We start from the raw sequence: 27,892 nt of genomic DNA on the forward strand, positions 1-27,892 counted from the left end.
GTACCATTCCTCCAATTAATTAACCTTTAGACAATTTTCACCAAATATGAATACATGTTAGCTAGCACTTACCACAGGTGCCAACAAAGATTTCCTTCAGTTACTCAATAAATAATATACATAACTTTTTAATGAGAAAACCATCCTGAATAATTATTCAGGGCATTGCACCATAACAAGTCATTTAGTAGCTGTCAACGTTTGTTTCTGGTCTACGGAGGTAATACTGAAAACAGTTGGTAAGAACCTGCAAAGAAGCGCCAGACCAAATTTCAGCCTTCACCGAAAGTCTTTTCTATGACTAAAAATGTAAAACTCTATCCTTGAATGCCATGTAAAACCCACAAGGTTACTTACCTGTTTCATCGGCTTGCTTAATGCTGCGCCGCGATAGCTTACATGGAACTTTGCCTTTGCCACCAGACCCTTGACCAACAATCAAAAGTTATTCAGGCATTGGAGTGTTTGTAGTAGTACACTAGAAGAATCTATGCAAATCAAAAGATAGCCCTTACTTCTGTATCAAATTCCCCAGACCGAAATGCAACATTGATCTCCGTTATGACCTTGACAATCTCCCTTAGTAAGCCAGGCCGATCAGCTGTTTCAACGTAAAGCAGGCTGCAATATAGAGCTGTCAGATTAACATAGCCAGCACAACATCCAACAGTTAGTGTCAGGCAATTCAAAAAGAGAGACAATACCTTTCATGTGGCCCTTCATCGGTAATACGAATGTGCGTTGCAATGTCTACGTCCAACTGCCAAAAGTACTCTCATCACACAAACAAGCCTTCCACAATACATTACAAAAAGTTGCCCTGAAACCTTGTAGCACAAATAGAACAAGAGGTCTATGACATCAGCCTTCCAGTAGAGTAACAAGAACACACAAAACACACAAACGAATCCAGACAAAGTCAAAATCCACCTTTTTCAGTCTGGTATTTAAAATAATCACCGGCTCCATTATGCCCAGTATTGACTAAATACTACAATGTTCACGCTGTGTTGCGTAGAAGTCTCGAAGGTGGTATCAATAGATGCTCCCCTCCCCCAACAAAAGAACCAGCCACACACACACACACACACACATGAGCATCAGTTTCTGTCATGACATGTTCTTACCACTACAAATATGGTCTTTTCATGTGGAGGAAGGACTCGTGTGTGCATGCTTGCGTTCCATGTGCATGTGAGCCACTGTGTCTTTCTCCCCCTTTTGTGTGTGAGTGTGTGTGTGTGTGTGTGTGTGTGTGTGTGTGCGCGCGCACGTGTGTGTGTGTGTGTGAGAGAGAGAGAGAGAGGGGAGGGCCCGCAACGCATGCAAGTCTCAGCTAGTGGCAAAGAGAGTGCCACTGGCCACCCATTCTCCTTGGCAAGTGTGCACATGCTTCTCCACACCTTTGGCTGGAGAAGGCCGGAAAGAAGGCCGGAAAGCACACCCTTAAAATCAGTAAATGACAATCAAGCCTGCACCCCAAACGGCACACAACTGCTAGTCATCGGATACTGCAATCCGTTGATGCTCCGGAGCAAACGGTGGATTTGTGCAGGGGCATGGTGGGCCTGCTACACTTTTCAACCGGCCACAGGTGTACAAGGGGCATGTGCGCACAGAGAGAGAGAGAGAGAGAGAGAGAGAGAGAGAGAGTTGAGATATACAAGAAATACTTCCGTTTTGTTCACCGTCTATATTACAAGCGTATACTACGAACCGATGTGATGCGTGCATGAGAGAGGAAGGGAATCACCAAGAATAGCCGCTAAGTAGAGCCACATGTGATGTTAACTTTCACATAATGTATACATGTTATTTTGTTTTTCAGGCATTTCACAATGCAAGTGAAATGTTTTGGCCGTTTCGCGTTCCAAGCGCGTCAAAACGCGTTTCTCAGAGACAGTACTAGTAATAAAGACAATTGTCGTAGAGAGCTGAAGTTGAAACGGGCCACCCAGGCTTGCCACTTTGGCAAGGAGGCCGAAAACTCCACGAAAGAATCGCCAATATTAGACTCTGGATCTCCAAGGCGCATGGTGTACCCCAGCAGAATAAGCATCACCATTGCACGGCCTACACAATCTCAGCACCAAACTTCGGGAGAGAGAGAGTCTCCAGCCATCCTTGACAACTATCAACAGGGCTATGACGCACTTTGTACAACAGCCGAGGAGTAACCTCCTCTACAATCTGCGGGCTGAAGAGTGCCAGAGAAAGCCCCCAAGGCTCATATTTAAAGGCCCAAAGCCTAAAAGCATCAAATATGAAAAGCTAACCCCAAAAAAACACTTTCCTAAAATTTTGGGATTTCCCTAAAAATCCGCCGCGAATTGTGGAAACGTCCGTACAAGTGCCACGTCATCGTATTTTGATGTGCAAAGTCTTTTGAGTGTGTTCTGTTTTATTTTTAATGCCTTTATGTCACTTGGGCCAATAGAAAAGAACAGACTGAACAAACTTTTAACACTTCAACAACAACAAAACTGAGAGAGAGAGAGAGAGAAACGATACGCGACACGGAGTGGTGGAATTCCACCCCAGAGAGTATTGGCCCCAAACCTTGGCACCCCTTTCGGTATTTCTTCATATTACTGTTGATTCGCAACGTATAATAGTCAAGGAGCACCTCCTCTGCAATCTGCGCGCTGAAGAGTGCCAGAGAGGGTCCCCAAGGCTCATATTTAAAGGCCCAAAGCCTAAAAGCATCAAATATGAAAAGCTAACCCCCAAAAAAACACTTTCCTAAAATTTTGAGATTTCCCTCAAAATATGCCGTGATTTACGAAACATCCATATAGGTGCCACGTCATCGTATTTTGATGTGCAAAGTCTTTTGAATGTGTTTTGCTTTATTTTTAATGCCTTTATGTCACTTAGGTCCTATCGGACGGGGTTCCGTAAGTTGGTGGAAACTCTTCTTTAAAAATAGGCCACTCATCAAGACTTTGTAAGTCTGTAAAACTTCTTCTTCTTTTTCTACTTCTTCTTCTTAGGGTTTTCGCTTCTTAGTCGGGATTTGCAAGTTGGCTTCTCCTTTCGACTCTATTGATCAAGGAGTTAGCTTCGTTTTTCGCCCAGATCGAACTCTTTGTATTTTGGCGTAGTAAAATTAGTCATCACACCCAGACCGTACTGATCTTCCACGGGTGTCTTGATGCACTAAAATTACATACCCAGGCAATCTCATCCAATTAGAAATATTCAGTGGTTGGCACATCACAATGCAACACAAATACTCGCATATGCATATTACAAGAAACATAGAGCCGTCGATCAACACTCCTCCCGCATAACCTAACAAGGTCCGGGGCGAGAGATATTCAACGACTCTCTCATCACTCCTCTCGCATAACCTAACAAGGTCTAGGCCGGGAGAGATTCATCAACGACTCCCTCATCACTCCTCCCTCATAACCTAAAAAGGTCCGGGCCAAGAGATATAGAGGCCTTTTACAACCAAACGCCCCCCAGACCACAACCTGCGTCGTTTGGAGGTACTGAGAGTACCCAGTACTCAGACTTCTTAATACTCCTCCCGCATAACCATCCAAGTCCGGGCCGAGAGTCACAACAACAATACTCCCCCCGTAAACTAACCACAAGGGTCCAAGCCATGAGTAAAAACAACACTTTTCAATCATCATTTCTCACTACTCCACCCGGGAGTAAAATCACCAATCATTGAAACCAGTATTAAAAACAAGTTCAAAACACATACCATTCATTTCAAACAAATTTTCAAACAATACTTTCTAGCTATAAAGAAAAACAAGTAGAGAGAGTGTATTCGAGGTTTTGTTCGGACAACAGAACTTTGAGGACGACTAGCTTGTCCTTTTGCATCACGATGATGGTTCGGTTCCGAACCTAGAGAGTCGCATCATTCTTGTCGTGCCAAGTGGCTTGTCCTTTTGCATCACAATGATGGTTCGGTTCCGAACCTGGAGAGTCACATCATTCTTGTCGTGCCAAGGCATGCCCAAGAGATTGTCGCAATTGCCCAACTTCATGATGTGGAAATCATTTTTCCATGATAATCTTGAATAGTCACTCGAAGAGCAACAATGAGCGGTACTACTTTCTGAGTTTGCCATGTGGCTAGCTCAACTTCCATTTCTCCACCCTCTGCATCATAATCAAAGTGCATCTGCTTTAAAAATTCTGGATGGATAAAGTTCTTTGTAACTCCGAGATCAAAAAAAATAAGAGCTTTGAAGCCATTGACTTTGCCATATGCTCGACACAATTCATTTGTAAGGTACAGTGGAAGTGAATGTTGAACTTTTCTCAAGATGAATGCTCCCGAACTGTGCTCAAGGGTTTCTTTTACTTAGAAAGGAAGAGCCTTCCATTCCTTTAGTGAGAGAGTGCAATGGAAACACACAAAGTGGATAAACACTGTGAATGAAGGTGTTGAGACAAAGATAGAGAGAGAAGAATACGACACCAGAATGTTGTCAAAACCCTCCTCCGAAGGCCCCACTCTATGGCGAGAGCAGTATACTATTGATTGCACAAATCTCTACAATGCTTTGGACTTGCCGACAATGTCGACGACAATGAGGACGACGACGAGACGGACTGAAATCTGGAAATGCTAATGGCTGAAATCTACAAATCTTTATTTGCTAAATTCTGACTCTATGTCGATGACGATGTCCATGGCGACGATGCGACGACGATGGGCTGAAAACGCAGATGCTGAAATCTGCGTTTTCTGGGCTGAAACAACAAACTTCGCAGGATCTGACCATGCGCGAGGATCTGTTGCGGGAAGGTGAGATCTGCAAGGTTCAGGACTTGTTCTGTTGTGGGTCTATGCTGAAAACTGAAAACACTGGTCTACTTGTTGATCTTGTCGCGAAGATCTGCAAAAACGTTGAGGTGCCAAGCTGATGCAAAAACGCTAGGGCTTATTTGGGCTCTGCTGTGAAAACGTTGTGAATCTGCTGGTGCAATCTACTAACGCTAGGGCTGATCTGTCGTCTATTGTCGCCAAGCTGCTGCAAATGCAAAAAACGATGGCTGATCTAGGTGCAAAATGCTAGGCCTTCTTGCAGATGCAAAAAACGCTAGGCTTGCTGGGGTCCTGCTGAGAAGGTGCATGTTAAACCGAAGTTCTTGCTGCCTCTTCTGCCAGAAATGCTAGCGCTAGGGTTTTCTTATATATTGGCTCTGCTAATTTGCCCTACCTAGTTCCCAACAAAAGTCACTTAAAAGTCATAAGTGAAAATTGTCAAAAATAGGAAAAATAGGTCTATGCACTGTAAAAATGCTCCTAACGGGTTCTGACGGAAATCTGATGATCATGTTGTGTGCAACCAAAGGATATGCATCTACTCTAAGTGTCTGGTCATGCATGGTCTATGAACAGACTCACAAAAGTGTCAGATCACTTTCTAAGCTAACTGAACTGAACCCATGTCATGAAGTAGCTTGTCCATGTACACATAGGGTTAGATGTGCGCGTGACAACCCCTCCTTTTCAAAGTGAGGTACTCGTACCGAACTGTATGGCGTCGAGGGAGATCGCCAACAATGTCTGGAATCTTGGAAAGGACTCTTCGCCGGCCCACTCTGATGCGTGGGTCGTGCGATACTTGAACTTCATAACGGTCTGCAACGCTTGCTTCTTTGGCCGCGCCGAAAGCGACACAAAGTCTTCTGAGGCTCCTTCAATGCTTCAACTTCGTCCAGAGTCATGCGTCTACCTTCTTCAAGAATCTCCAAGGATAAAAATTCCTAAAACCAGTTCCAACACAAAAGCATGAACATATCCATTCCATGTAAAGTGACTGGAAAATTTCTAGTCTTCTTTAAAGATTGTGCATGCAATGTAGATGAACATATAGACGGATTGCCAAACCCTTCATCAAACACATGCAAACAATGGAATCGAAACTTGTCTTTCTGATCTAAATCGATCAATTGTGGCAAAACACAATGGAAATGCCTATACTTGATGCTCAATCCTTCTTGTGCTCTTTCAGATACTGTGTCATGCCAAAGAAGAGACATGGAATGTGAATTCCTTGGGTTCAAACATCTCTTGAATCCTTTCAATCTTCGCCTACACATTAGAAATGAGAGATGAAGATTGAACAACTTGCTCCCCACGAATGACAATGGGAGAGTCACTTTTAGCATTCAAAGTGAACGTATTAGCTGCCCAATCAATGAGAGGGTTATGCTCACAAAACCATCGAATGCTTGGCCCCAAACCTTGCCACCCCTTTCGATATTTGTTTATATTACAACTAATTCACAAAGTACAACAGCCGAGGAGCACCTCCTCTGCAATTTGTACGTTAAAGAGTGCCAAAGAGGACCCCCAAGCCTCATATTTAAAGGCCCAAAGCCTAAAAGCATCAAATATCAAAAGCTGACCCCCAAACAAACAGTTTCTAAAATTTCCAGATTGCCCTAAAAATCCACCGAGAATTGCGGAACGTCCGTACAGGTGCCACGTCATAGTATTTTTAAGTGCAAAGTCTTTTGAGTGTGTTTTGCTTTATTTTTACTACCTTTATGTCACTTGGATCCCATCGGACGAGGTCTCGTAAGTTGGTGCAAACTCTTTTTTAAAAATAGGCCACTCGTCAAGACTTTGTACGTCTGTAAACTTCTTCTTCTTTTTTTGATTCTTCTTCTTAGGGTTTTGGCTTCTCGATCGGGATCTGCAAGTTGGCTCCGTTCTTCAGTGACTTGACACGTCAGCAATTTGTGACACTTGTATCCTGTACAAAGCAAACAAAGAAACAAGCAATAAACAATCAACATAAAAGGAGACAAAGGAAAGAAAGGAAAAAGAGAGATAAAAAACATCGTAGGCTTATAGGCACCAAGTGGTGAGACAGGAGAGTTTTTTTTTTTTTTTTTTTTTGGGGGGGGGGTTTGGTGTTGTGAAGCAGCATTGGTGTGAAGGAAGAACGTCTGTGTCCCAACTTCAACCACCTGCCATCACACTGAAAGCAATCAGATGAAAGGTGTAAAGGACAAACCAACAACCCATGAGAGAGACCAACTGCCATAGATTTTACAAGGTTTTGTTTGGAGAGAGGGAGAGAGCAAGCTCGACACATCATTGGGGACCAGAAGATGGGTTGGTTCCCCCCCCCCATAAAGAGAATATCTTTATTACTAGAGAGAATCTTTACAAGCACAAGAGCGGGGTAAACGCCCATCCTCTTTTCTTTGTTTGTTATTTTGTTGCTTATAACTGTGAGAGAGAAAGAACTATTCTCTAACTGCTAAGGGGATTTTTCCCCTCTTCTGCGAAATTTTGGAAGCTCTTGTAAGGGAGAGTCTGTCTTCCATAAACCTCCTCGGAAGCTCTCAAAGAAGAGAATCTATCTTCCGCTAATTGGTCAGCTTCATGCCTAGTCTTTCCTGCAATAAACACAAAGGAGAAACACACAAAATGCACACACATATGCTTGCTGTAGTTTTCTGCACACAACCTGAAATTGTTACATAAGCACGTTCCGATGCCGAGATGGAGGCTTTTTCGCGATGGATTGCACCAAACTTGGCATGTACATAGGGTTGGTAGAAAAGAATGAGATTCTATGAATACTTTGCTGAAATTCACCCTAATAGAGGTGATTAGGGGCTGAAAACAGAGAATTTACAGCAGCTAAGCGTGAAATTGGGAGTCTCCTTCCACTTTTCGCGATGAATCTTCTTCCACAGCAGCCTATGATCAAGAAAAACATTGTTCTAAGTGATGGGAGCTCACATACACCACAAGGGCTGGTCCTCAAGTGTTAGGTGCAACGGAATGATTGTTTGCGCTTTGCTCAAGATGAGTGCTCCGAATTGTGCCCAAGGGTTCCTTTTAGTTCTTATGGAAGGGAGAGCCCTCCGTTCTTAATGGAAAGTGCTATGATCACAAACAAAGTGAATGGACATTGTGCGTGCAAGTGTATGAGATTGAGAGATAGAGAGAGAAGAGAGATACGACACCAAAGACGTAAAACCCTCCTCCGAAGGCCCCACTCGTCGGCGAGAGTGGTCTACTTTTTGATTGCACAGAGTGGTACAATGACGATGCAATGGACTGATTGCAACCTGGGACTATGTCGATGACAACGACGACTTTAGGGCTGAAATCTGTGTTTTTCTATCTGCTGAAATTCGGGGCTGTTCAATGGCTGAAAATGACTGTTTTGGCTGCGTTTTCGAGGGCTGAAAATGGGGGATCTTTTGCAACCAATGGGGCTGAATCTGCTACTTCCTATGCATGCTGAAAACGCTGAGTCTTCTGCTGCAAATTGGCTGAAAATCAAAAACGCTGATGTCTTCCTGTTGCTAGCAAAAACGCTAGGTTGATCTGGTGCTGAAATCCAAAAACGCTGAAGCTCTTGCTAGCGTTAGTGAATTGCTGCAATGCTGGAGTCGCCGGCAGTCAAGAAATGCTGAAAACGCAAAGCTGTGTTGGAGGTTGACGATGGCAAACCAAAAACGCTGGCTGAAGTCTATGGCGATGTTAAAGACCAAAACGCAAGGGGTTCCTGTTGGGGTACTGCTGAGAAGGTGCCTGTTGAGCGGGGAGCTCCCGCTGCCTCTTCTGCCATTTAGTGCTAACTTGGGTTTGCTTATATATTAGCTTAGCAAAATTGCCTTACCTACTTTTGTTGGAAAGTCACTTAAAAATAATAAGTGAAAAATGTCAAAAATAGGAAAAATAGGCTAAATACACTGGAAAATTCCCCTAACTGATTCTGATGGATTCTGATGGGAATTCTGATGATCATGATGTGTGCAACCAGAGGATATTCATCTATACTAAGTGACTGGGAATGCACGGTCTACGAATAGACTCACAAAAGTGCCAAATCACTTCTAATCTAGACTGACTGGATTGCCTGAACCCTGTTATGTTGTAGCTTGTCCACGGACACATAGGGTTGAATGTGTCACGTGACATCCCCTCCTTTTCAAAGTAAGGTACTGGTACCGAACTGTATGGCGTCGAGGGAGATCGCCAATAGCATCCGGAATCCTGGAAGGGACTCTTCACCAGGCCACTCTGATGTGTGGGTCGTGCGGTACTTGAACTTCATACAGGTCTGCAACGCTTGCTTCTTTGGGCCGCGCCGAAAGCGACACAAAATCTTTTGAATCTCCTACGATACTTCAACTTCGTCTAGAGCCATGCTTCTTCCTTCTTCAAGAATCTCCATGGTTGAAAATTCCTGAAACCATTTCCAACACAAAACCATGAATATACCCATTCCATGTGAAGTGATGGGAAAAAATCTTGTCTTCTCTAAAGACTGTGCATGCAATGTAGATGAACAAAGAGACGGAGTGACAACCCGTTCACCAAACACATGCAAACAATGAGATCGAATCTTTCTCTTATGATCTAGAGCAATCAACTGTGGCAATTCACAATGGAAATGCCCATGCTTGGTGCTCATACTTTCATGTGCTCTTTCTACAAATGTGTCATGCCAAGGAAGAGACATGAAATGTGACTTCAATCAAATCATCATCATGCTTCACGTAATCATGCAAATCCTGTGTATCATGCGTTGGAGAAGAAGAGACTGAGAGAGTCTCCTTTTCCCAAATCTCTTGCATCTATGCCTAAACTTGAGAAAAGAGTCGCAAGAATTCTTTCATGTGTTAGTCGCTCTTTTCTTTGAGGGCTTTGTTCTCGCGATCAAATTCGGCTTTGTTTCCTTGGCTTCTAAGCGTGCTTGCTCGTGCTCACGCTCTATAGCTGCCCTTCGTTCTTCATAGGCCTTTCTTTCTAATTCTCTTTAGGCTTTTCTTTCTTCGCGTTCTAACTGTCTTTCCATGAACAACTGCTTCAACTCCTCCATAGGAGTTAGTGCAATCCTTGTCGTAGATGGGAAAGGGGGGGGGGGGGTCGGAAAAACCTCCTGGTGGGGAAAATTCTTCTTCACCTCTCTCATGCTCATCACCTCCAAGCGAAGTATCCATTCCGTTTCGAGTGATGATCATTCTGAAGTCGTGGGTTCTTGTGGGTTCTTGTGGTCTTGAGTTCTTAAGTTAACGAGGAACTTGGGTTCTTGGGGGTCTTGGTTCTTGAGGTTCTTGAGGTTTTCTTTAGCTTGCAAATCGCGTTTGAGAAGGATCTTCTCTTCACCCGAGTTCTACTCTTTTCTGCGGGCGCACCACTAGGCGGCCTTGCGCTCACACCAAGATTGCTTTTTCCCACCTCAAGTCGATTGGCCGCCCGCTAAGTGCACGGTCCGCTCTCAATGAGTAAAAAGAGACACAAGGGGAGGTTGGACAAGCCCTTCTTTCTTGGGATTCCTGTCACTCTTCAACAAAACACGATTAGGAATCGACACGCCCAAGCGAACTTGGGTTCGTGCGACCTCAACAAGCAAAAAAAATTCTTGTGGTTCTTATGGTTCTTTCCTTGAGTGATACAGAACACTGCCAAAGCTCTGATACCAATGTTAGGTGCAGCGGAATGATTGTTTGCGCTTTGCTCAAGATGAGTGCTCCGAACTGTGCTCAAGGGATCCTTTTAGTTCTTATGGAAGGGAGAGCCTTCCATTCTTAATGGAAACTGCTATGATCACAAACAAAGTGAATGGACACTGTGCGTGCAAGTGTATGAGATTGAGAGATAGAGAGAGAAGAGAGATACCACACCAGAGACGACGTAAAACCCTCCTCTGAAGGCCCCACTCTCGTCAGCGAGAGTAGTCTACTTTTTGATTGCACAAAGTGGTACAATGACGATGCATTGGACTGATGCAACCTAGGCCTATGTCGATGACGACAACGACTCTAGGGCTGAAATCTGTGTTTTTCTATCTGTCACAAACGGGAGCGCATAACAATATAAAATACATTCGGATAAATAGACTTTATCACTTAGTACTGAAGCCAAAGGATATAGAGAGAAATAGAGAGAGAGAGAGAGAGAGAGAGAGAGAGAGAGAGATAGAGAGTGAGAAGATCGACACAGTACTGGGGACCAGAAGATGGGCTGGTCCTCCCCCCCCCCCCGTAATAGTATCTTTATTACTGAGGAGAAGTCTATACAAGCACTTGAACCGAACGTATTACCATGTTCGTTCTAGAATAAGACTTGATGATTCCCGAAAGCCTCGGCTTCCGATTCCTAGGGCAAAACCCTATTCCAAGGAACTTTCGTTCCTTATTCCAAATCCTTGAGAACCAAGGTTCTCGCCTCTGGATCACACCTTCTAGACTCAGGGCATGGCATCCCTGCAACTCTTTTCCGACTCTCTTTCCAGAGTCCTGTTCCTGCAGAATAACTCAGCTTTCTTGGACACGAAGTCCTTTCCTTGGGAATTTCAACTTCCGGATCACATCTCGAGAGTCTACCTCTCTTCAATCCGTGGATCTGCTTCCCAAACTTGGGTACGAAACCCTTGGGCTAATCTAGCTCTAGTTCCTCAGAGCGCTTTCTCCTGCAGAGGCTCATGCTTTCCTCTGCTCCTACTCCCTCACGAAGAGGAAGTACACCTGTAATCAAATACTCAAGGATCATAACATGAAAATCGTTACCTTCAAAGTCTCGACGCTCGAAACGCAACTCGGTTCTCGAAAAAGGCAATTCCCCGGAAGAGATCTCTGCATAGAAAATCCTCTCTTCCAATCCTACACACAAAAGAGGTGTTCTTGGGTTCCTTCTCGTAAATCAGCCCCTTCTATGACGTTTATGGGCTGAAAACAGAGAAAAACAGCAGCTTGTCGCAATGAAAACACGCTCCATAGGCACTTCTTCGCGAGGGAACTCGTGCCCTAGGTCTTGACGACATCTAGTACACTTGGGGCAGCCATGGGCATCACCGGCAACGTCTTCTTTACGGCTGAAATCTGCAGCAGCATCTCCTCCTTGCAAAGATTGGTCTTTTTTTCTGAGTGAGGGCATGTGATACTATTATAGCTCCTAGCCACAAGCACGAATAGTTGCTCGCGTAGATATCGCAACCGTTTTGTTTTTTTTTCAAATTTTTTTTCTTTTCTTTTTTTTTCACCGTTCTGCTAGAAAAAGAGAGAGAAAACGCTGGCTGATCTGTTGCCTTATTTATCAGATGGCTGCCCACTTATTAAATGGGCGGCCGGCGTATTTTAAAAATAGTCTGAACCTGCCCCAAAACTCAATAAAACCTTATAAGTTAAAAACAATGCTTTCACAGCACTTCCCAGGCGTCCCTGGATGCAATCACATGCACAGTTGCAATGCAGACATAGACTTCCTCGCAGGAAAGCATCTGCTTTCCCGAAAAGCAATCCCGCTTTCTCAGAAAGCATTTGTTTTTCCTCAAAGTTTCCTTTGAACCCATCTTCATTCAAGTGCTTGCTTTTCCTTGTGCACAATTCTAACACAGTTCGGAATTTCCTCCCGACTATGGATATTCCCTTTCCGATGCACCCGTCACCCACCTTGTGACGCATCAGGATTACCCATCACCTGGTCCTTTCCTACCGAACTTACGGTACAATCTCCTTCACGATGCTCTATGTCACCCATCCTATGACGCATCATAGATGTCTGTTCCCGGATGGTCGGATACTTCTTCCCGATGCTCCCTGTCACCCATCCGATGTGACGCATCAAAAGTACCCGTTCTTGGTGGCCTTACAAATATTCTCTTTCACAATGCTCCCGTCAATACTCTGAATGACGCACTAGGAATATTCTGTACTCGGATGTCTCCAGTGAGAGTAACCCTCTCACTTAAAATTCCAATAATACATTTAGAATTATTTTTCCTCGGTGTTCTAAGCGAGAAAACCCTCTCACTTATAAATCCAATAATTCATTTAGAATTATTTTTCTGTCAGATAAAGCCAATTTGGCAACATCCCTCTCACTTATAGACAGTTGTCCTCAACTATAGAGGTCCAACTGAACTGCCAAGGAGAAATTGGAAAAATTCCAAATCTTGCTTAATGGTGAGTTGAGCTAGTCCTTTCTCAAAAGAGAACTTAAAAATTAAATTAAACAAAGATTCAAAAAATCCAATAATTCAATACTTAGCTTACCGGTCCATGTCCTTCCTCTAGTACCTCGAGGATATCCTTCACCAATCATCAAACTTACGAGCCATGTAAGAACTCGTCATTCACATCTTTCCAACAGATCGGAAGTTTTCCTTATCCGAGAATCTGTTAGCTCAATTCCACCTTCTCAATCCCGAGAAGAAAAATTCCTCTTAGAAATCAATCTAGGTCTATGTCCTTGCGCATAACCTTGCACTATTAGTCCTGAGGATATTAAACCTCTTTTGTCCTCCCGCATAGGGCATGTCGAGAGCATTAAGCTTCTGTGAATCTTCCTGTGGCAGACAAAGTGTGTCATCTTACCAAAGTAAGTTCTTATTCCGGGCCTTTGCTTTGGGTAGGCCAATTGTTTCGAGAAGAATAATCTTCCTAGAAATCAATCTAGGTATTTGTCCTTGCGCATAATCCTGCGTTGTTAGTCCAGAGGGTATTAAACCTCTTGTGTCCTCCCACGTAGGGAATGCCCAAATCATAAGAGTATTAATCTTGATGTCTTCCTTCACAAACAAAGTGTGTGATCACCTTAAAGAAGGTTCTTGTTTCGGGCCGTCGCTCAACGTAGGCGGACGGTTCCAATCCGAAGATTCCTTGTGCACGACGTACTTCCTTCCAATCTTTTCCTCTTGCAAGTTATTATCACCAACAGTGTTTTTCTGACACCCATTAGCGTCTCTTCCTTGCAGAGGCCATCCTTGCAAGCATCTAGGACTCCTCGGAAAATCTTAGGCAGATAAAATTCTAGCCATATCATTCTGTGAACATAAGTTCAAACTCGGTCCACTTAAGGGCGTACACGCTTTAGATCTCAATGATGTTCTCCCATATGTGGTTAAGGTAATTCTTATAATTTTTAAAACGGTTGGCGAATTTTACTCTTACGAACATAATAGTTCGAATTTATTCCAGCAGCGTGTAAATGCTACTTGACCTGCACATGGAGAAACATATACCGCAACCAAAAGTTGCTACTGTAATGGTAAAAGCACATAGCGTACTCAATAATCAACGACCATCAGAAAACCTCTTCTCCGTAGAGAAACTCAAATTCCTTCTACCGAACACATCTCAAATAGAGATTCTCGTGTCGGAATATCCTTACGCGCAAAAAGGCACTCAGGAGAGTATAACAAACTCCCGTTCTGTTCCAGAAAAAGAAGTTGGTTCATCTCATTCCGTTCAACAGAAAAAAAATCAATTGGTAGATGACCCACCTTGGCATAGGTCTGCATCTTCGTGTGTTATCCATGTAGCCAAAGGTGTACATAATTCTTAAGTTGTGTTAGAATTTTGATGAACCTGGGAAATTACCTTCCCTTCGTAAGATCCTTAGAGCGAAGACGCTCAACCTGACGATCCCTTGGCTCGATCTTAGAGCAAAACCCGCTCATCAAATAATTCTTGGATTCGTCGAGCAGAGGCCGTAGTCGTCGTTGGTTCCTTCCCTCGTAAAGAGAGTGTTCATTCACTTGTGCGAAAAGCACTACCATATCTTCCCTTACCGAGTAGGAGGTGTTGGTTCATAAGGTCCTCAAGCTTACTGAAAGCTTTTCTTTGGTTGAAATCTCGGAATGGTTTCTTCCTTTTTGCCGTCCTACCCGCAATAGCACGTAATTTGTTGGTGAACTACCGGATACGAGATCAATAGTTGACCTTCCGGATGGTTGAGCAAACCAATTCATCGCATAAAGCAATGTTTCAACTCAATTCTACTCTCATAAACACTTGAGAGTGATTGTCCTGGTTAGACACATGCATATCTTGTGCATAAAAGCAATACGCAGTTTATGAGTTCCTCAAAGATTTAACTTTTGATCAAAGACCTGCTCTATCACTTAAAGTTTGAGGGTCTTCTATTCAAAAACTTAGGAGTTAGATTGAATTCCCTTACTCCAAACTTTCTCCGGATAGCAATGTATTCTTCGAGGAGAGGTAACAAAAATTCATTGTTTCTGTGTTCAATAGTTCCCGTCCCACTACGGGGATTAAAGTCTATGTACACTAAGGTGTACACTTTCAGCTTTTATCGCTGACTCCACCATCTGCTACAAAGTATCTTGCAGATGCGTCTACATTGTACAAAATTCGAGCAAAAATCCTTCATTAAATTTCTTTATCTTTCCTTCTTCAAAGAGGATCAAGAGTGGAGCTACCTTGGCAAAAGTGAACCACTACTTGCTTGGACTCGCTCGTATTTCTATTGGGCAAACCGATCCCAATCTTCTTGGATGCCTTCTTCAAAGCGTAGAGGGAAAAAATTTGTCGGAAAATTCAGCCTTGAATTGAATCCAAGTCTTGTTGTAAGTTCCTTGCAGAGCTTTGGTATACCACCAAGTACTTGCAATCCCCTTGAGGTGTTTGGTCACAATACCTCTTCGACGCTTCTCAAAAATTGTCGTTTGCAAAGGAAACTTCAAATTGTCGAATGAAAGCAGTAGCTTTCAGGACATCTTCCCTTCCGTCAAAAGTATCAAACTTGATTGGAGTGTTCCTAGGTCTAAAGACCTTCATATCCTTCCCGAAATGACGGGATTTCTTGGCTATGGTTATGGTTTGATGTTCATGGATATTTTCTGGATTCTGAAGGATCTTGAGCATTCCGCTCCTTGGATTCTCTAGGTTCTTGAGCATCATGCTCTTGTCGCCTTCTCAGAGAATCCTAAATCTTGTGTCGCCTTCTTGCAGAGAGAAAAAAAAATTCCAACTCTGCGAGCTTTTCCTGCAGTACTTAGGTTTCCGCCTCCTTACTTCTCTCTTGGCTTGTCATGGCTTCTTCCCGTATCTTCCCAGAGTCGTCCTCTTTACAGAGAAAGAGAGGAGACCATGCTCTCATACCACTGTCACAAACGGGAGCGCATAACAATATAAAATACATTCGGATAAATAGACTTTATCACTTAGTATTGAAGCCAAAGGATATAGAGAGAAATAGATAGAGAGAGAGATAGAGAGTGGGAAGATCGACACAATACTGGGGACCAGAAGATGGGTTGGTGCCCCCCTGTAATAGTATCTTTATTACTGATGAGAAGTCTATACAAGCACTTGAACCGAATGTATTACCACGTTCGTTCTAGAATAAGACTTGATGATTCCTGGAAGCCTCGGCTTCCGATTCCTAGGGCAAAACCCTATTCCAAGGAACTTCCGTTCCTTATTCCAAATCCTTGAGAACCAAGGTTCTCGCCTCTGGATCACACCTTCTAGACTCAGGGCATGGCATCCCTGCAACTCTTTTCCGACTCTCTTTCCAGAGTCCTGTTCCTGCAGAATAACTCCGCTTTCTTGGACACGAAGTCCTTTCCTTGGGAATTTCAACTTCCGGATCACATCTCGAGAGTCTACCTCTCTTCAATCCGTGGATCTGCTTCCCAAACTTGGGTACGAAACCCTTGGGCTAATCTAGCTCTAGTTCCTCAGAGCGCTTTCTCCTGCAGAGGCTCATGCTTTCCTCTGCTCCTACTCCCTCACGAAGAGGAACGACACCTGTAATCAAATACTCAGAGATCATAACATGAAAATCGTTACCTTCAGAGTCTCGACGCTCGAAACGCAACTCGGTTCTCGAAAAAAGCAATTCCCCGAAAGAGATCTCTGCATAGAAAATCCTCTCTTCCAATCCTACACACAAAAGAGGTGTTCTTAGGTTCCTTCTCGTAAATCAGCCCCGTCTACGACATTTATGGACTGAAAACAGAGAAAAACAACAGCTTGTCGCAATGAAAACACGCTCCGTAGGCACTTCTTCGCGAGGCAACTCGTGCACTGGGTCTTGACGACATCTGGTACACTTGGGGCAGCCATGGGCATCACCGGCAACGTCTTCTTTACGGCTGAAATCTGCAGCAGCATGTGATACTTTTATAGCTCCTAGCCACAAGCCCGAATAGTTGCTCGCATAGATATCGCAACCGTTTTTTTTTTTTTTTTTCAAATTTTTTTTCTTTTCTTTTTCGCTGTTCTGCTAGAAAAAGAGAGAGAGAAAACGTTGGCTGATCTGTTGCCTTATTTATCAGATGGCTGCCCACTTATTAAATGGGCGGCCGGCGTATTTTAAAAATAGTCTGAACCTGCCCCAAAACTCAATAAAACCTTATAAGTTAAAAACAATGCTTTCACAGCACTTCCCAGGCGTCCCTGGATGCAATCACATGCACAGTTGCAATGCAGACATAGAGTTCCTCGCGGGAAAGCATCTGCTTTCCCGAAAACAATCCCGCTTTCTCAGAAAGCATTTGTTTTTCCTCAAAGTTTCCTTTGAACCCATCTTCATTCAAGTGCTTGCTTTTCCTTGTGCACAATTCTAACACAGTTCGGAATTTCCTCCCGACTATGGATATTCCCTTTCCGATGCACCCGTCACCCACCTTGTGACGCATCAGGATTACCCATCACCTGGTCCTTTCCTACCGAACTTACGGTACAATCTCCTTCACGATGCTCTATGTCACCCATCCTATGACGCATCATAGATGTCTGTTCCCGGATGGTCGGATACTTCTTCCCGATGCTCCCTGTCACCCATCCGATGTGACGCATCAAAAGTACCCGTTCTTGGTGGCCTTACAAATATTCTCTTTCACAATGCTCCCGTCAATACTCTGAATGACGCACTAGGAATATTCTGTACTCGGATGTCTCCAGTGAGAGTAACCCTCTCACTTAAAATTCCAATAATACATTTAGAATTATTTTTCCTCGGTGTTCTAAGCGAGAAAACCCTCTCACTTATAAATCCAATAATTCATTTAGAATTATTTTTCTGTCAGATAAAGCCAATTTGGCAACACTATCTGCTGAAATTCGGGGATGTTCGGTGGCTGAAAATGACTGTTTTGGCTGCGTTTTCGAGGGCTGAAAATGGGGAATCTTCTGCAACCAATGGGGCTAAATCTGCTACTTCCTATGCATGCTGAAAACGCTGAGTCTTCTGCTGCAAATTGGCTGAAAATCAAAAACGCTCATGCCTTCCTGTTGCTAGCAAAAACGCTAGGCTGATCTGGTGCTGAAATCCAAAAATGCTGAAGCTCTTGCTAGCGTTAGTGAATTGCTACAGTGCTGGAGTCGCCACCGGTCAGGAAATGCTGAAAGCGCCACGCTGTGTTGGAGGTTGACGATGGCAAACCAAAAACGCAGGCTGAAGTCTATGGCGATGTTCAAGACCAAAACGCCGGGGGTTCCTGCTGGGGTACTGCTGAGAAGGTGCCTGTTGAGCGGGGAGCTCCTGCTGCCTCTTCTGCCATTTAGTGCTAACTTGGGTTTGCTTATACATAAACTTAGCAAAATTGCCCTACCTACTTTTGTTGGAAAGTCACTTAAAAATAATAAGTGAAAAATGTCAAAAATAGGGAAAATAGGCTAAATGCACTGGAAAATTCCCCTAACTGATTCTAATGGATTCTGATGGGAATTTTGATGATCATGTTGTGTGCAACCAGAGGATATGCATCTATGCTAAGTGACTAGGCATGCACGGTCTACAAATACTCACAAAAGTGCCAGATCACTTCTAATCTAGACTGACTGGACTCACTGAACCCTGTTATGTTGTAGCTTGTCCACGGACACAGGGTTGGATGTGTCAGGTGACATCAAGCTTCAATGGAGAGCTCAAGTGCGTAGAGCACGTTCACAATAGGGGGGTTAGGTGCACTGCCAACCTCTCAAGTGAGAGAGGTGCAGCTCTTATATAGCCATCCAGAAGAGAGGGCACTAGGGGGGGGGGGGGGGGGGGGGGGGAGAGAGAGAGAGAGACTTTGCATGGGTAAGTGTGCCAAGTGGGACACTTGTTTAATAACTTAAAAACCATTCAACTTTTGATTGTAAAAGTTTACTAGGCCATTATTAAAATGTGCAGATAACTCACAACTGGTCACATTAATGCTACTTATGAAAACATCAGATGCTCCTGACATAATGTTGTACCAACACTGCTCTTGCATCACCTGTTTGCACATGTCCGGCCACTTGGCCCGGGCACAAATAATTAACCTTAGTTTAATTAGCTAACCCTATGGCCTTATTACAAAGTAATCCCGACCTTAGGATCACTGTTCTAAGGACCATCTCATTCCTGTACTCGCACTGATGCGCGTAATTTTCTAAGCCTAAAATTCTGAGGCTGTTGTCTACCTCTTTTGAAGGCCCGATTTTCCAATCACTAGGGCTTTAGGGTATTTTTCTACTAGGGCCTCCACGAGGTGCTCAGGCTTGCATTTAGGCGCACCAAAGGCCATAGAACTACTGGATCTATTCTGGTGAGCACACAACTATTTAAGTATCTATTTTATAGTAAATAAATTAATTTTTTACAAAAATTGATATAGTTACATGTGGTAGATTGGTTATGCCATTTTTCTCTTGAATAAGAGGTCTTCAGTTCAGCTTTCCTCGTTGAATAGATCTTTAAAGTCTCTTGTGATACTTTTCTACGACATTAAAATTTACTTCTTCTGGAGTGGGGAGGTGTCTGTGGGTGTGAGTGTGAGTGTGCTAATACAAATAGAAAAATGATATAACCTTTCTATCACCGTAGATTGGTGAATAATAGGTCTTGACTTCAACCCTCCTCATCGAGTAGATCTTTAGGGTCTCTTGAGATAGTTTCTAACGATGTTAAAATTCTCTTCTTCTCAAGTGTGTGTGTGCTGATACAAAGAGGAAAATGGTATAACCTTTTTGTATCCAAGTGTGATAGATTGGTTATGCCATTTTCCTCTTGAATAACAAGTCTTGAGTTCTACTCTCCTTGGAACTGGTTCGTAGGGCAGTAGAGTTTAGCTTTCACTCGATTCTTTACTTGATAAATTTTACTTGACTTTACGACACACAGAAACTTCCTCATAAACCGGTGGCTGAAATTAACACTTCAAATAATGCACGGCCTGGAAGCTAGAGTGCTTCCAAGCAAACAACGACACCCTGTAGGCCCCAAAGATTGGCACCCCTTTCGGTATTTCTTTATTCTTATGAAACTTGGGAGAAAACCTGCAATTTCCTCGAGCTATCCCGCTTTTACCAGGTTGAAAATGGCCTACTCTAGCCCAATCTCGACAACATAACCACATTAGGAGGCTTCATAGACAAAATCCCAATGTAAAAAGTGACTTTCTCGACGCAAATGAGCAAACCTGGCGAGAATCTGCAACACACTGAATTCTCTGTTTTTTGCCCCAAAAATGCACCAGATCACCTATACAATGATCCTCTCGCTTCCATGAAGCTCCTGGGGGTATTAGGGATTGATTAGGGTCAAAACCCTAAACCTGCAAAAGTACACAGCACGCTGTAATTCACTGTTTCGGGCTCCGTTTCGCGTGGAGATTGCATCCATAACAAGCACTCGAGCTCCCGCACCTGTAGGGCTACTTGCCCTTTGAACCGGACAAGATTTCTCTCTCCAAGTTACATGTACCTGCGGAGGATTAGCAATTAGCTAATCCAATACCTGTGCAAGAGGCTCTTGCCTTGGCAAACATGCATGAACCCACACAACGGTATATACAAATGAAAAGCCCTCATGCGGGGCATCACAATTCTGTATTCAAAAGGGGAGAGAGATGCAAGAGAAAAGAATCACCATGCTACATCAAACAAGGGAAAAGGCAAGCTTTCCATTAAAGTTGTGATCACTTGCACCCACTACTCACACTCACTAGAGTTCACTTATTTTCAAGATCAACCCCTTCTCTCAATTTGGGCGTCCCCTCTTGCTGATGGCTCTAGCAATTGCATCTGGAGCCGCCAAGTGTCCACTTTGCCTCTTTTGAGTTAATTTCCTAGCACCCATGGACTTATAAAGTGTAGCGAGGGACCTGAATGACTTTGAATTGAGCCTAGACATCCTTTTACTGCTCGGATTTCAGTGCCGACTAGACTCACCATCTCGTGTCGACCTGCCCTACACTGGTGCACGTGAAACTCTCGACCGTAAGCCGTTTCACATTGGCCATACAATGTCCAACCATTTATGACTTCAAACAGAGGGTCCCATAAATTAAATAAAAATCAAGGGAAAGGAACCAACAACTAAGGTTAGTGGATGCGACCGCCTCGTGATATGCCCCCCTCTTGAAATCGCGAACGTCCTCGATTGCATGCCAAATATACATGCCATAAATGATTTAGTGTAATTAGCGCTTTTTTTAATCACATGTATCCGCAAGAAAGGTCATATAACATAGATACAAATCACATAATGAAACCTTCATACTTTTGTCATTTCTATCTACGATAGAAGTGAACATTATATCTTTAGCATTTGAAGAGCAATGTCCACTTCTATTGCACAGAATCCGTATATACATTTGATATGCTAGCTCCATTATTACCTCTCTTTCGAAAACGTTGAGTTGGGGTATACGTACATTGTAACCCAAAGGCCTCAAGGTAAAGCTACAGTACATTCCATGACTCTAGCACTTCAAACTCTTCCATCCACTTTGCATCCATAGGTGGATAGTTCCTAAACTTCACCAAGTAAATTTTTCCTCAACTTTTCTTTCCTTATGTGCCAAAACCTGCTCAAGAACCAAGATCTCATCAAGTTTCTCAACTTTTGATTGATCCTCATCTGACATATCTTCTAGCACATCACCCAGAAAGAGTCTTCAAAGACTCACACGAGAAACGCATTATGAATCTTCCAAGTGTCGAGCAATTTCAACCTATAAGCAACGTCATTGATCTTATTAAGTACTTCAAAGGGTCCATAATAATGCATGCTGAGCTTGGGGAATAACCTTCCCTTGTCCTTCATCTTCTTTAACCTTGCCTTTTTAAGCCATAAAGAGTATCCTTTCACCAAGTGAAAACAACAATTCACGTCGGTGACAATCAGCAACCCCTCTCTGCTTTGCTTGAGTCTTCTCTAAGGCAAGCTTGATTTTCTTGTACATTTCATCCATATTCTCATCATATTGATCTGCTTCGAAAAAAAATTCCTTCATGTGCAAAATGGGAGGAACCTTTTTGCAACCCTCAACAATCTCAAAAGGTGCCTTGCCTATTGACGAATGCACCGTATTGTTGTACGCATACTCAACACAGTTCCCACTTGCCCTTATTATCTGACACATAGCATTTCAACAGATCTAAGACACTAGAATTAGCCTCTTCTGACTATCCATCAGCTTGTAGATAAAATGAGGAGGAAAAGTTGAGCGTGGTATCCATGTTTTCAAATAAGCCTCTCCAAAACAGGCTCGTCATACGAGGTCGTCATACGAGGATCACGATCACTGACAATAGATTATGGCATACCATGGTACTTGAAAACATTTTTCATAAACAATCGTGTCACAAAATTTATATTCTTCCTGACAAGAATAAAATGGGCCTGCTTGCTGAAACTGCAAATAATGGTCCATATACCATCATTCTCAGTCGACATTCTTGGAAGATCAAAGGTTCTAGCAATTGCATCTGGAACCGACAAGTGTCCGCTTTGCCTCTTTTAACTTAATTACCCACTGACTTATAAAGTGTAGCGAGGGGCCTAAATGACTTTGAGTTGAGCCTAGACGCCCTTTTACTGCTCAGATTTCAATGCCGATCGGCCTGACCATCTCGTGGCAACCTGCCCTTCATTGTTGCAGGTAAAGCTCTCGACCGTGGACGGTTTCACATTGGCCATACAATGTCCTACAATTTGTGACTTCAAAAAGAGGGTCTCAAATATTAAATAAAAATCAAGGGAAAGAAACCAACAACTAAGGTTAGTGGTTGCGACCGCCTCGTGACAAACACACACACACACACAGTCAGCCGAGAGAGAGAGAGAGAGAGAGAGAGAGAGAGAGAGAGAGAGAGAGAGAAAGAGCACAACTCTAATAGGACAACCTACGAAAAAAGTAAAGATTAAGAAACCCCATGTCATGCTCTCAGCAGAAAAGACTCCAGAACATTAACACGCTTCTAGAGCATACAAAAGAACACTGAGCACAACCATTCTCAAAGGTCTCGTGGATAAAAATTATTTAAATCTCCGCAGGCCATCCCACACCTTTTATGGAAGGCATGGCATGCATAGAATGTGCAAGCTTGTGCCCTATGCTCTTAAGAGGCAACGTCGTCAAATATTATGTCCTTAAAGTTGCATACACCCAAAGCACAAGAGTTTCCATCACAGTCCCGTGGGACACAAACTGGGAACGGGGAACGGGGAACAGAGACGAGCCTGTATTCCCATTAACCCTATAAATATAGGTATCAAGTAGAACAGAAACCAAACTAGGGTGGAGGGGGACGAGGACAAAAATTGGCTATTCCCTGTGACTATGGTTCCCAGCTACCCATATTTGCTTACACCCATTTTTCCATTTGATAGCCTAAGAGGACGCCAGGAATAAAGTAAACAAACCTCGGTTGGTGCTTGAATTCCAAAAGCATTTCCCATTGCCAACAATGAACTTGATTCCTGCACACAATAAACAGATTAGAAAAATTAACATGTGAATTGCAGAGTAGCACAGGACATATCAGCACTGCTTGCGAAGACGGATAATGAATGTACCCAGAAAATCATCAACATACAGGATGATACTCTATCATGTTATTTATGATGGTAAGCCGAATAGCCTCCAGCAACTCTGGATCCTCAATTTTCCTACCATTGTCTCTGCAGTAGAGATAAAAAAACAGCATTGACTGTTGTCCGATCTCTTTAATCATCCCATTTTACCAATAAACAAATTTGATAATAAGAACACTAAGATCACCTACGCTCTAGTAATGGAAAAGCGTTTGCAAGTAACAGATCCTTCCACTGTAATTCTGCTCCTTTCAACATTCAAGCCCAATTCCTTCAGTGCTTGCATCTGCATCCAGAAGCAACATCACCTTTTGACAAAAATAAAGAGCGCCTCCATTATTTGCTTGATGGTCTTCAAGCGAAACAGTTTTCCTTTCCGCACAAGAAAAAATCTCCTCAATCAATCATCACATGGACAAGATCGGTCACTTTTACACATTGTGTCAATATAGACATGGAAATTGAATAAATTTCTTTACTTCCCTACATAACTTGCTGTCTGTAGCAAAGATGATGCATCACTGAAACCCACTATCACCCATGTTCAAAAAAATATGCTAGCATTCCACCTGAAATAGAAGATTTCCAAGAGCAAAGTAGCTTAGACCTATGTAGCTCCCCTTGAATCTAGCATCAAAGCATGTGTCCTGAGCTCTAAACCATCTCCTACTCTATCTCACAAATCTCATAGTGATTAGGGACTACTAATTTGATGAGCTAAGCATGTCGCCAATGTTATCACATTGCTATACAGACAAGGAGCGACAGGGAGGGAAAGATGCACTTGCAAAGGCACATGTATGAGTTACTTATTCTGTCGGCCTACAATTTTGATGTGTAGGCATTGGCCCGTCCCTAACATACCTTTCTCTTTTTATGTTTAACTTGCAAATTACCATAGGTTGACCTTGTTTCTACCATCAAACTTCAGAATTTGATAGAAAACTAACACCCTTTCTTGCCTGTCCCACAGCTTGGTCGTGCATATTGCATACAAATAGGTAGAAAGCATTCCCTCCAACAAAAAACTAAAATCCCTCACTATAACAAGACCAAACCTCACCCACAAAAGGCCAAAACTATAAATATTTCTTTTAGTCCAGGCCCAGATGCATTACAGTATCAAGAAGTGCACCAAGTCGATTGCCGAAACTCAGTTCCACAACAGTTGCATCAGGATCAGAATCTTGATCAATAATCACTACCGGAGTCGGAAGAACTTCATCCTCATCGGACTCGAATGTCTGCAACACATTTTAATGAGATTCAAAGTTCAAGCATAAAACATCGGCTCACAAGGACATACACGGTTACCTCAACATCTGTTTGTGAGAGACTGGCTGCATCACTCACTGCTTGTTGAGGAACCCTTGGAAGGTCAAAAAAAAAGCAAGGCAAGCTTTAGAGATTTAAGACGCAGCTACCTTGAGCCTGCCATTATGAACAAAACACCCAAAGGCACAGTAGACCTGACACACAAATTTAACTTAAGCAGCACAATATATGAACAAAAAGCTGCTGCTACAAATTGGCAAACAAGAGAGCAGTGCATAATACCATCTGCATAGATCTCAGTCTGAACTTACAAACTATAAGACACTTACAAACGAAACATGCAATCGAAAAACAAACTTTAAAAAACGACGATAAAGAAGCAAGACTAGTTTTATAGGTATTTTATTTGCTTAGAAGATTGAACCAACAAAAAAGAGCTACTTAGGTAAGACTTCACAGGAGAGATGGGCAAAATGACTGCAATGAAACTTTGTCAACTTTATAGCTGACAATATCAAGGAGAAGATAATGCAAAGACTGAATTCCTAAACTTCACACCATACAACAGGATAGACAAAAGACGAAAGCATATTTAAAAATACAAGGAGTAGAACAAAATAAGATTTTATTACTTTACAAACCTACAAAGAAGCAACGAATCCTTAATCAAACGAAACTCTGGAAACTTGGCAACATGCGACCTTGATGTCACTAATCACTAATGTTCAAACACAAAGTAACAGATCTGTTAAAATATACACTATCAATCTTGTGGCATGCGGAGCAAGGCTCTGGCCAAGCAGTGAAAGAAAACGTGAAGATCATGTAGCATCAAGCCATATATGTAGCCTTATGTGTCAAACGTGAATAAAATGGCACTTACGTGTCAAGGAGATGAAGAGGACTAGGACACATGTACATATGAATACTATCTAGCATGGAACGAGCACATAGTGCTCTATATATGTAGGAATCCAAGCTCATTTTTATGAGCAATTCTATCATGCTACTTAATTTGAAACATGGGGTTTAAAATTTGTTTCGACCCCTCTCAATTACCAAATTAAGTCGTAGAGCTCGTGCCAAAATCCAACCCCAGATCGTTATCTTTATCAAGCATAGCTTGGACAACTGCAACACCTTAGTCGCAATATCCGTGCCCAAGAGTAGGTGCTGCTTTATATAGAGCTAGTTTCTATATATATAACTTACTTAATAAACCAATAAAATAATCAGTGGTGGTAATTCCTATATAAACTTGTCAAGTCAAAAAGTCTGGTAGCATAAAGAAGATAAGGTCTCATTCATGCTTCCCAGAAAAGTCGATAAGTTCCTACTTGGAAACAATCCTCCTTTTCGAATTCAACTCCAATACCTTGTCCCTATGTATGTAAAAATCTCTTCAGAAACCAGAAACAAGCCATTTTCAGCTCCTATTTGAGAGCTGCTTCATCCAACACTGTAAATCAAGGTTAGCACGATTTATGTGGAATTCCAAGCAGAAAAAAGGAAGACTTGCAAAGGTCTTTAAGTATTGAGATGGGCTCTTGCCAAGAGCAAGCACAACTACTGTAAATCCGTGAGTTCACATCGGCCAACAAACACTCTTGAAAAAAATTTGTTCGCTAATAATGAAGTAACTAAAGTTGTACTTTGATAATCAGATGCACAGGACAAGGAGACACAGACGCCATGGAGCTACTTGATGGTGCACTTTGGGAGATCAAAGTCAAAACAATAGTTCCCAAACAGTAGCCTTGCAGCTATCAACACATTCAGAAAGAGCTTTGGCCACCTTGAGAAACTGTTCTACATAATGGGATCATTAGCACCGAGCATTTGCACATGCACAGTTTTTTTTTTTGGATGAGAAATGATCATCCTTGCTGCAAGTACGAATGCCATCTCCTAACTAACATTCATTCACTAATCTAACAGCTTCTCTCCTTCCACACATTTACTAAAGATATAGCAGGCTAAATGTTCCCACTACATCATTTTTTTCACAACACAGACATGAGCGTGAACTTCTCTTCTAGAACATCCCTAAACCAGCTTGTCCTACAGTAAATCCAGGTTACTTTGAGGTCCAATCCTGCAATGGCAACGGTCCATTCTTGCATCCCTGACTTTCATTCCCAAGATCCATTCAAACGCTCAAAATGGGAACGGTGTAAGGAGCATATGATAGAAAATCATTGTCAAGGTTTCGCTCAATTTATATGACAATCAAGCAATTGTTTATATGCTCATGCTCAAAGCATTATGATTGGCCATTTAAGAACACAAATCTCTACATTTGGATACAAGCCTACCTGATTGGCACGAAAAGGCCTTATGTATGAGTTGTAGATATAACAGAATACTCCAGCCATATGTCTATCAGATCATTGAATCAAGACCGGTAATTTCCTCATTAAACAACCATTTACAGGTAAAGCTCTGCCGGATTGCGGACTGGCTTCATAAAAGAAAACCAGTTTCCATTGATCGTCTCTGACAGCAAGTTCTCATCGTCTAACTCCCCGCAGCTACTAAACTCTTAATCCATCATCATCCATGCACAAAGCCACAAAGAAGGAACGGGCTATTAAGGACGTACCTCCTTGTTGACGTTTTGATTTGCAGCGATGCAGCTTCAAGTTGAGATTTGGCAGCAACATCCTGCGCCAAGTAGGCTGGTAAGGTAGCCAACGAAGCATGGCGACGCGATGCCAAGGTGCAGTGCAGCCCCATGGAGGGCGGCAAACCTGTCATTGCCACCATCGAAGCCATGGACGGTGCAGAATGAGGGCTAATGAAGACCAATAAATGCTACAAAGTGTAGCTGCAAGTGACAAAAAACTGCATTTCTGATAAGAAGAAAGTGCGTGCGCGTTAGAAGGTCCGAGCGATGGCGCCTGGTGTGGTAAAGCACAGAAGGTGCCGCCTTTTTCTTATCTGGATTGTGTGAAACGTATGGTATTGCTGCCCATAGGTTTTAGCTTGCAATGTTTTTGAAATGAGAAGCATAACTAAGGCCTCTGTCACACTTGGGCCGACGGACACTCGCATGTGATCTCG

General features: G+C 42.8%; 1 protein-coding gene across 1 annotated transcript; it reads right to left on the minus strand.

The window, feature by feature from the left end:
- Positions 1-6: 6 nt before the first annotated feature.
- LOC147443286 (ACT domain-containing protein ACR11-like) lies at positions 7-27,775 on the minus strand. The gene is made up of 10 exons (XM_086529186.1): positions 27,432-27,775; positions 24,869-24,923; positions 24,673-24,798; positions 23,746-23,840; positions 23,557-23,641; positions 23,384-23,440; positions 705-760; positions 516-621; positions 358-426; positions 7-247 (listed from the first exon to the last, which is right to left on the minus strand). Exons 1-10 carry the CDS (start codon positions 27,602-27,604, stop codon positions 185-187), a joined length of 885 nt encoding a protein of 294 aa, XP_086385312.1. The 5' UTR covers positions 27,605-27,775; the 3' UTR covers positions 7-184.
- Between the last annotated feature and the right edge of the window lie 117 nt (positions 27,776-27,892).

Source organism: Adiantum capillus-veneris, chromosome 14 (genome assembly GCF_014529385.1).
Source record: "Adiantum capillus-veneris isolate H3 chromosome 14, ASM1452938v2, whole genome shotgun sequence".
Lineage (NCBI taxonomy): Eukaryota > Viridiplantae > Streptophyta > Polypodiopsida > Polypodiales > Pteridaceae > Adiantum > Adiantum capillus-veneris.

Excerpts from the sequence above, each read along its gene's own strand:
- LOC147443286 (XM_086529186.1), bottom strand. The coding sequence starts at position 27,604 with ATGGCTTCGATGGTGGCAATGACAGGTTTGCCGCCCTCCATGGGGCTG. Across the intron at positions 23,441-23,556 it reads ACATGATAGAGTATCATCCT|GAATCAAGTTCATTGTTGGC; the intron begins GTATGTTGATGA and ends TATTGTGTGCAG. Across the intron at positions 622-704 it reads GATGAAGGGCCACATGAAAG|CCTGCTTTACGTTGAAACAG; the intron begins GTATTGTCTCTC and ends TCTATATTGCAG.